General features: G+C 34.8%; 1 protein-coding gene across 1 annotated transcript; it reads right to left on the minus strand.

The window, feature by feature from the left end:
• Nucleotides 1-8,555: 8,555 nt before the first annotated feature.
• On the minus strand, nt 8,556-10,323 carry LOC127726018 (putative acyl--CoA ligase YdaB). The gene is made up of 3 exons (XM_052233314.1): nt 9,964-10,323; nt 8,884-9,408; nt 8,556-8,567 (listed from the first exon to the last, which is right to left on the minus strand). Exons 1-3 carry the CDS (start codon nt 10,321-10,323, stop codon nt 8,556-8,558), a joined length of 897 nt encoding a protein of 298 aa, XP_052089274.1.
• Nucleotides 10,324-11,160: the final 837 nt, after the last annotated feature.

The raw sequence follows: 11,160 nt of genomic DNA on the forward strand, positions 1-11,160 counted from the left end.
GTACTGGATAATGGTTCTTAGTGACTGTTTCTAGTAGTGGTGCAGAAGCTAGTTTAACGTCTCTGGAGGCAGTACCATCGCCCTCAACATTAGTTGACACCACTTGATCGCCACCAAGGTATTTAGTGACTATTTGACCCTCTCCTATTACTCAATTATCAATTGGCTAAACACCTTCACTTAAACTTTTGAATATATTTGCAAAATAAATATAACAAAAAATACCTATAAATATAGCAACAAAATAAATTAATGCATTTACTAAATTTGATAGTTCAAAGTCGTCCTCAATTAGTTCTTACTGCTTTAATTTGCTAAATGAAATTATCAATGTGTTATCTATTTTAAATAAGTACCAAAAAAAAAAACCTCTAAAATTTTATTGAAAAAAATAAGAAATATTTTTCCCTCGGGAGGACTGAAAATTGTTTTAATAAGGTTTGACATTCAACCAACACTTTCCTTCCTTTTTCATAAACAAAGCCGTGATTAAGAGATTGCTGATATTAATACGAATTCTAAACAATCAATATTTTTTTCAGTGATCCATCTGAAGCGACAATTAGAATGAATATGTTTAATTAAAAAAGGTATATTATTTACAAAAATATTTCATATACACATAAAAATTATACTTATAAATAAACAAACTAGTTATAACGAAGCCTATAACTACATCTTGTTAGTCCTAAACAAACAAAAAATGTGAGAATGTTTAACATTAATTAGTCTTTCTTTCAGACTTATAAATTTTTTCGTTTATTTTTCTTTAGTATACATATTTCATAAACAGGCATGTTCTGGCTACTTTCTCAACTATATCTATCAGAACTATTATCATTTGTCATCTCATTTAAACCGGAAGTTATAGATGACCTTATGACCCTCTTCTCTCATATTTTTTCTTGGCTTGCTGATTTCCTTTTTTTTTCATCAGCATCACATTAATATTCGTCGGAAGATGTATCGCGTTATTGATTATAACGATTAATCATATGATACTTATTTCCATAATTGGCCTACATGTGTACATATAATTTTAACCTTGAATTAAAACCATCAGTCTAAATCTTATTTGTATAATGTTCTTGATAGATATTTCCCTGTGTTATTTTATTCAATGAATTTTATTAAACATATTAAACATATTAAGAATATAAATATATATATATATAAATATATATATTTTGAAGCCCATCATATTGTCACAATGACTCATCAGTGACAGTAAATGTTACGTTGAGCTGCCTAGTAAATTGAGCCCAGAAGATTTCTGTTCTGCTTTTACTGGAGGAAGCACAGTAACCCATACAACTGTGTCCCAAACCAACTTATTGACACTTTTTATCGGGTACAGTTTTAAAAAATCTATGAACTTACTGTAAAATTATGTATTTTTAACGGCCAAAGATTCGTATGGAGTGTGGGTTTTCCAGCGTGTTATCCCTATATAGAAATAACAAAAGTTATTGTAGAAGACCTTTTTTAATTTTAATTCCATAGAAGGCATAGATTATTTCGCATGCACTTCATATATTTGATATGGATAAATGTACTGCAGCTTATTTCTGTCCACAGTGTTTACAAGTGATGCTTAGTTTGGAACTTTCCAAATGCACTCAACTACCTTTGAATACCGTATTTACAGGTGACTTGCTTATTGCCCATCGTCGTGCAGAAATTGTAGGGTCGGTAGTGTACAATTTCGTTGCTGCATACGGTACGACGAAAATAGAATTGAGAATTGAAATGGGGAATGTGTCAAAGAGAGAACAACCCGACCAAAGAGCAGAAAACAGCCGAAGTCCACCAATGGGTCTTCAACACAACGAGGCGGGCTTCACATATATGATATGGATCAACTATGGTTGATATGGGCTACTTACTTCAACCAACATGATTACTACGTCCGACAAATACTACTCTTATTTTGTAGGAAACCTTTTACCACATGATGAATTCAAAGTTATTAATGATTTCAGCGAGAACGTGCCAAGACGTCATATTGATGAAATTATCGTTGGATCTGATAAATATACCGTTTTCGGGCAAAGTTAACCAGGTGGAGAAAAACGATGCACAAGGATGGTTCATCATAGACCGTTCCGGGTATATTGATGATAATGGAAATCTTTATGTTATAGGTAGGAAGTCAGATGTCTTACTTTTGGAACGTTTCAGAATCCTACCTTCATAAGTTGGAGATGCTATAAGAATGTACCCTAATATGAAAGATGTTTGCGTCGTTCTTGTCGACGACAACATTAGTTTTCAAGAACAATTTGTATATATTGTTCTTTGAAGGGTTGTGATGTAAACGCTCATGTAAACGAATTTGGTGGAGTTCGTGTTGCTCAGTCTTTCGTTTTCTGTGTTGTGTTTTTCATACTGTTGTTTTCCCTTTGGTTGTTTTTCGTTTTTGTCATGGCATCGTCAGTTCATTTTCGACTTATGAGTTCGATTATCTTTTTGGATACCTTTCGCCTCTCTTTGAAGAAACCCACCTCTTTCAACACCTCAAGTACGTAAAATTAATTTGTTCATGATAGAAAATAACTATTCTGGTTTCGCGTTGGATCTGAAAAATCATGTCCAATGAATCCAATTAAATATGAACACGATACTGTTCACAATCGGACTCCGACGGACTTCTTTTAAACTGAGTTTTACTGTGTGTTTGTTTATTCTACATTGGCTAGAGGAATAGGGGGAGGGTTGAGATCTCACAAAACATTTTTAATCCCGCCGCATTTTTTTCGCGCTTGTCCCAAGTCAGGAGCCTCTGGTCTTTGTTATTTTTGTATGTTTTTTAGTTTTAGTTCATTTATATGTTTTGGAGTTTAGTGTGACGTCCATTTTCATTGAACTAGTACACCTTTTTGTTCAAGGGCCAGCTGAAGCTAATGTAGTTTAGTATTAGTATGAAAATCAAGCACAATCCCTCCCGTTAAGGATTAAGTGTCGTACCATCATAAAATTTACGAGAAGAACATAACCCGTTTCATGTATTGGTATAGACTTGAACATTCCTCATCAGACATGCTAAGTAGGGCTTATAATGAATATAAGCGAATCAATATAGTAAAAAAATAAATAATGAAAAGATGAAAATTGATTTATCTGCCTGTAAAGATCATATAAATTCAAGGTGTATTTGAAAAGATGTCTACATAATGATTAATTTGGAAAAATGGAAAAATAGCAGAGATACATATTCAAATGACAGATGAAAACGTAACGCATGCATACTTTGAACTTAGGTATTCTTTTAATTATGAACATTACTTATCTATGGAAACCCCTGAAAAACGTAGAATTCTTTAAGAATCGAAGCTGGGAGACACGGACGAAAGAGTCATAAATCTGGAAAGCAGGGGATACTCCCAATTAATATGTATAGAATACTCTGCCAGCATTGCACACTCAGCGGGGTAGAAGATGAAATCCATTTTATGTTCACATGTCTTCTTTATTCTATTCTTGAATAATATTTTTCAAAAGTTTCCGAATATGTTCAATCTAAACCTAGGCCTCCAATGTAATTAATTTACATTATTAATTTGGATGCGGCCATAGATCAGATATCAACCTCAATGCAAACTAACAAGACTAACAATCCTCAACTTGCAACGGCTCTCCGAAGACAAAAAGAGGACTAACGGATTCGACAATTGGGAACTGCGACACTATATGGTTGCAATGACAAAATTGATGGTATAGGTATTCTATCTAGTCCTTCCTGTAGCTCGGTGAATGTGATGAATATTTTCAACTCTACTCCTCGACGTAGACGCAGTCATGGTCATCGTCATTATACATCACCTACTTTGCATGATGTCTCTATTAATGACTTGCTGCCATTTATACAAAAGCCGTTAGGTATTCATCACATTCGCACGCAACTGTATTCATCACCCCTTTCAAAACTTCATTCTCTGTTATGCAAGTCACAGACTTTTCAAACCAGTTCGCATTGGAAAAGATGAAAAAGAGAAAAGATCTTTTCTTAAACTTTCCTTTGCCAACAAAGGTCTCGATGGCGTCAACTTAGGCAATATCTTTCATCATAAATTAGTTCAGTCGAAAATACCTCCTTATTTTAAAGATCAGTCCGTACCAATAATTTCTTATACCTATACCAAACCAATTGCAACTAAAATTTTCAATTACAAACAGGTTTTGCAGGATCTCAACATTGACGACTTCAAGTCTAAACCTCCTGATTGCACCTGTGCTAGTTCCCAATTCACATATTATCCGGCTGGCCACGTTATTACCGGAGACCTCAACATTGTCAATAACACTTCCCTGCGAAATTTGTTATCCAAAGGTCCGAAATATCGTGAGCCTAAATCCATCAATTGGAAATACAACTTCAAAATACTGATGGATTCAGTCGAGGATTATGCCAGGCAATGGGCTAAACGCGAGAAAGAAGACGTAGATACTCTTTCCGAATGGATTAAGGCTGTGAGGTCGTTGATACAAATCCGAATTAAGAAACTAAATGGGCATATCAATACCCACGCTACGTCAATTTTTAAAGACCCAGATGTTGCAAAACACTTGTCCTACCTCCATGACAAATATGTTGTTGTCCCCGCAGATAAAGCCCCAAACAACATCGTTTTTGTGTGTAAATATCATTAATTTACATAAACTGCTTGATAAATGAATTAGGTATTGACAATTCATTTGGAAACTCAACATATACCCTCACGACACTTACCAAAGAGGAAATCCTGGATAATCATAGGTCTGTTCTATGTTCCTTTGGACTTTCAACCAAAGATGAAGAACTGGATCTTCCATCACTGTATTGGATACCTAAACTACATAAGTGTCCTTACAAACAACGGTATATTGCTGGATCTTCCAAGTGCTCCACGAAACCTCTTTTTAAATTATTAACATCTATTTTATCAGCAATCAAAGCGGGCTCCAAAGTTATTGTGAAACTGCCTATTCTAGAGGTGGCGTGAATCAGATGTGGATACTAAAAAATTCGAAAGATCTTTTAGAGTACATAAAATCTAAGACTCTCTCATCTTGCAATAGTATTAAAACATTTGACTTTTCTACACTTTACACAAGTATTCCCTATTCCAAACTAAAAGACAAATTGAAAGAGTTGGTATTACTTTGTTTCAATAAAAAGAATGGCGAACGTAGATACAAGTATCTTGTCTTAGGGAGGGATAAATCCTACTTTGTAAAGAATCACTCTGATTCAAACAAAAAATTCTCTGAAACTGACATTATCAAGATGCTTGATTTCTTGATTGACAACATATTTGTTACGTTTGGAGGACGTGTTTTTCAACAGACTGTCGGAATTCCAATGGGAACCAATTGTGCCCCTCTTCTTGCCGATTTGTTTCTTTATTATTTTGAGGCTGACTTCATACATGAACTTCTTAGGAAGAGAGATAAGAAGTTAGCAATATCCTTTAACTCTACGTTCCGCTATATAGATGATGTTCTCTCACTAAATAATACAAAATTTGGTGACTATGTTGAACGAATCTATCCCATCGAACTAGAGATAAAGAATACTACAGATACGGTTAAGTCTGCCTCATATCTTGACTTACATCTAGAAATTAACAATGAGGATCGGTTGAAAACAAAACTTTACGACAAAAGAGATGATTTCAGCTTCCCAATTGTGAACTTTCCATTTCTATGTAGCAACATTCCAGCAGCGCCTGCATACGGAGTATATATCTCCCAATTGATACGATATTCCTGGGCTTGTGTTTCCTATCATAATTTCCTTGATAGAGGATTGCTGCTCACAAGGAAGCTATTAAGCCAAGAGTTCCAAATAGTGAAGTTGAAATCATCTCTTCGTAAATTTTACGGACGCCATCACGAGTTGGTTGACCGTTATGGAATAACCGTTTCACAGATGATATCGGATATGTTCCTTATGTCGTAACTACAATACCCTTCCCTTTTCACGAATGTGACTTACCGAATTAGACTATTTACCGGATTTGTAATAACATAAGCAACACGACGGGTGCCACATGTGGAGCAGGATCTGCTTACCCTTCCGGAGCACCTGAGATCACCCCAGTTTTTGGTGGGGTTCGTGTTGCTTAGTCTTTAGTTTTCTATGTTGTGTCATCTTTACTATTATTTGTCTGTTTGTCTTTTTATTTATGGCCAATGCGGTGTCAGTTTGTTTTCGATCTATGAGTTTGACTGTCCCTCTGGTATCTTTCGTCCCTCTCTAATGAAGAAATAGAATTTAATATTTAAATTTGTGACTATCTATTAAAAACCTTTGAAATGAGGAGAGAACCTCATTAGATATAGATATCACCTGTCACTGTATATTATTGACTGGTTATTACATGCAGAGAAACGTTTTTTTTCTTCTTTTTTTTTGGTTGCGAATGAACAAGTGTGGACACTGAGTTGTAAAGTCTGATGAGCGGTTTTTTTATAATGACTTATGCAGGTGTTGTTTCAGGAGGGTGCCTGCAGGCGCAGATGGATTAAAAAATCTGAAACTCTATTGAGCTGTTTTCACGGTTGGCGAATATGGACACTGTATTACTGAAATAGTAAAATAGATTCTTAAGGAAGTAACAACACATTAACAATGGAGGACAACTCTCACAAGAAACTTTTGAAAATGACCATGACTGATATTATTCTGCAAATATGTTACGTATTTGATTTGTTAGACGAATAAGACTATTGTTATTCCTGTTCGTAAAACTGGGGCCTCGGTGGCCGAGTGGTCTAAGTAGTTACTACTGTAATCACTAGCCAGTCAACACTGATGTTGTGAGTTCGAACCCCGCTCGTACGGGTGCACTCGACTGCAATCTTAATTGACTAGGATTGTCAGTTTTCCTATCAAAGGTCGATGGTTTTCTCCGAGCACTCCGGCTCCACCAATAAAAACTGGCCGCCACGAAATAGCCCAAAAGCAGTGCCTAAAAGTGGCGTTAAAACACAAAAAATCAAAACCAAATCTTCGTAAAACTGGCTCTTTCTTTTGGTTGTGTATTTGATATGTTTTTTGTTTTTGTGTTTTTGTTTTTATTTTTGTTAAGTAATTTAGAATAATAAGCAATCAATAAGAATAAAACAACATCTCCAGGATTTCTTTGTAGGTTAGTTGCATTTGGATATATGTTACATGTAAGTTTTACAGTTTTACGTCCATGTTTACTGACATTACCCAATTTTGGAGATAACGAGATTAACAAACACACCAAATCGGTATGATATGTGAAATTATGATACGTAGTTTTCTAGTAACAGATGTATTTGCATTTACATTGACTTTCGTCCAATACCTTTAAGTTTTTTTCCTTGTTAAAAATTCTAGCAATTCAGAATACATTAGTAATCATTATACTTTCAAAATGGTTGAAATCTTTGTTCCTTAAACATGACATCATTTTTCTATCTCCCAAAATATAAGGTTTGACCGATGCTTCCCCTTAAACACTTTAACCAAAGGATAAATAAAATCGCCTTCTAAATTATCAGGAATTTTCCATCTCACATTTTGATATGAAAAAATGAGGGAGATATCTATCCTTTGAATAAAAGTTTAAAAATTCTTCTAAAAAGACTCTTTTCTCCTTACCTTTAAAAATTATGACACTTTTTCATCAATATGTCGAACCATGAATCAATATGTGGAAAGAGTTGAATCTGGGTGTAGAGACATTGTATCCAATAATATCTTCGGTGGCATTCGGGAACGTTGGAACTCAGCTGAAAAAAAATCCCAAACCATTCAAAACCTTTGTCGAGCCCCGTATGATAGCGTTCTCTTGGGAAATTGCAGGTACGGACTGAAGTGAACCAATTATTGCTTCCGAATCTGGAAAGCGTCACTCTTGTGGTGACATATACTGTAAATGCTGCACATATATGAATCACTTTATCTTACATTCCCCAGAAAAGCCACCAACAGCAAACAATTTGCAGAATTACGAATATACAAGGACAACCGATCTAAGAGTGTTCATAGTTATTGAAAGCTAGTTCAAAACAAAATACAATCAATGAATAAAATAACAAACAGACTGAGAAAAAGCACGACTTTGTGCTATGCCAAAATATGTCATATCGACAGGATGTTGGGCATAAAGTGTTTAGAACTGTAAAGAATGCATATATATAGCTGTTTTAATTTGTAAATAACATAATCAATTTGATTACCAATAAAGACAAAATATCTTAAGATCTTTATACAAACTATATAAAACAACATCACCGTAAAAATCATTGTGTCATTTCACACTTATACATACACATATGTATACAGGACGCTAGATGGGTTTTGAATTTTTGTTTCGTTTGGCTGGTTGCTGTTTCATTGGCGTATTACCAATATTTACTTCTATTCTATTTCTAGTAAATACTCGTATTTCTGTTGTAATTGTACCTGTATCTGGTTAGATTATATCGAACTGTGTATACTATATATAAATATATTTAGACTGGTTATATATTATATCTTGTAGTGTACTGTATCATAATTTTATGATCCATCGCCCCGTAAGATTTATCGTTGGCTACTATTCAGTCATCTAATATAAATATATAAATATATATATGTACGAAATTTAGATAATGATATACATCAAGTTATCATTTTCTTCCATTTAGTCTTTGTTCTGCTTCTTCCTTCACACCTCTTCGGAAAATTTTCCCATTCGCAGTTTTAGGAAAACTTTCAAAGAAAAGATGGATTCTAGAATGTTCTAGGAATTTAATCTGACTTTTGGCACCAGCTGATAGAAATAATTTTAGTTCATCTTCTGAAAGTAGTGAACCTTTTCGCAAAACGATGCACGCGCAGACCTTTTGAAAGCAAACTGGATCACTGACAGGAACTACACAAACTTCTGCTACTGCTGGATGTATTTTAATCTCGTCTTCGATGTAAGATGGTGAGATTGGTTCACCATGACATAAAATGATATCTGAACAACGTCCTGTGACTGTAAAATCTCCATTTTCATTCATGTACGCTATGTCATCTGTTTTGTACCATCCATCAGTTCCCAATACTTGATTTGTTTTATCTGGATTTTTATGGTAACCTCCAAAAGCAACTCGATTTCGAACAAAGAGTTCTCCTACTTCATTCTGTGGCAGTGTTTTTCCTTCGGTATCGACGACTTTCATTTCGACTCCCGGCCAAGGTTTACCGATATTATAGTCGGAAAAGTCGGACGCCGCTTGAGACCTTTTCACCGAAACACCTCCCATTTCTGTTGTTCCATAAATACATATGAATTCTTTACAAAATCTTGGAACAACTTGAGCACATTCTTTTGGAATAGGAACTCCACCGGTAGCTAAAACTCTTGGACTTATTTCATTTTCATCTCTTTTCAGAATTTCCATCGCAAAAGCTGGTAGGATCTGACACACCGTACAGTTATCTTGTTTAATTATTTCAATCGCTAAGTTGCATATTTCACTGATGCTCTGTAAAGTAAACTGGTCAGATGAGGTCACGTGTGTAGCACCACAAACCAAAAATATGGTCGGATACCCAGCTCCCCAGTTAAATAACCTGTCGCTGAAATATACATCGCAAGATTCCATGTTAAATGCAGCGACAAATCCTTGACCGACTTCAAGCATTTGTAAATGCGTCTTTGGCACGAGTTTCGAGATCCCGGTACTGCCAGACGTCAATAAAAAAGCTGCAATGTCATCTGGATCAAGAAATGGTAAGTTTATATTCTGATACTTAGTACCGATATTGGAGATATCCGAAATCGTGCAACAATCTTCAAAACCTGTTATTGAATTCTCTAAAGCAACAAATTTCAGAGAAGGAATGAGACATTCTTTTTTAAGCTCCGTCATCTCAGTATCGGATTTGCTTCTTTTTAGAATATTATCTAGAAAATCACGAATGGAACTATCCTTCTCGTTAGCCATCAATATAGCTTTACAATTTCCTGGAACCTGTAGAACTGGTATAATATCTCGACCGTCCTTGTACTTGAATGACATGTGTAATGGAACCGCTCCTGCCATTAATATTCCAAAGGTTGAAACAAGCCACTCTTTACTGTTTGGAAAAAACAGACCTATAGTGTCACTTTTCTTAATTCCAAGATGTACAAGACCCCTAGCAAATGTCTGACTCTGCTGATATAAATTTTCACATGTTATAACTTCACGACTTCCAGACTTAGAATGAATAATAAATGCAGCTTTGTCCGGACTGTTTGTAGCATAGTATTGTATTCTATCGGGAATGGTGCAATGCATGAAAGGCTCTGTCATAGGTAACTGGTCGTAGCTTATACTAAAATTGTCCATGTTGATTCTCTAACGTTAGTAATGCCTTTCAGCTAATAATGTGTTAGTGTTGTGCCTCATTTGCTAGTCCAATTTATATAGTCAAGACACGAAGTATGCGGTTTATATTGTTATTTTTTAGTTTATTCAGCATGTATAAATTGTCCGGCTTATTTTACTTTTAAATAAATGAAACTTATGTGACCAGTCATCTAGCTGTGGTCGTTATGTCAAATTATGCATAGTGACGTATAATGAGATTATTTCTCATCTGATTTTAAAAGAGTCTAGATGCTTTTCTTAAGTATCAAATAAAAAATTTAAAGATTTTAGTCCAACATAAGAATTTATCATATACGACAACACGAAATTGAGACATTCCGCATATTTTACTTCGTGATATCTCTGTCAATAGTAATACACAGTAAAACCTGGTAGAAATATACAATTTTGATATTCATTTTTTCTTAATTGCAATCAGTTATGTTTGCTTATATGTAGATCTTATTTAGTGGCATTTTTGTATATTGCTTTGAAAAATTTTATGAGCTATTAAAGTTTTTGAGATATAGCAACATCATTTAATGGCAATAAATCCTATAACTGTAGTGTTTCACCATGTTGACCAATCTCCGGCGCAGAGTTCATATCCGTTCCGTACATGCTCCGCAATACTACACTTAATATGACTGATTTATATAAAACATTTTTACATCGGGATGACCGTGAGGCCATTCCGATGTATTGCTATCGCCTAGATTTCCATTGCGTAACATTCGTTTTGGGTTTTTAACCAATCTATAAACATGATAAATACGCGGATATTAACGAGTGCAAAATAACATTCCTTATCGTTTG

The sequence above is a fragment of the Mytilus californianus genome, unplaced genomic scaffold, assembly GCF_021869535.1.
Source record: "Mytilus californianus isolate M0D057914Y unplaced genomic scaffold, xbMytCali1.0.p SCAF_15, whole genome shotgun sequence".
Classification (NCBI taxonomy): domain Eukaryota; kingdom Metazoa; phylum Mollusca; class Bivalvia; order Mytilida; family Mytilidae; genus Mytilus; species Mytilus californianus.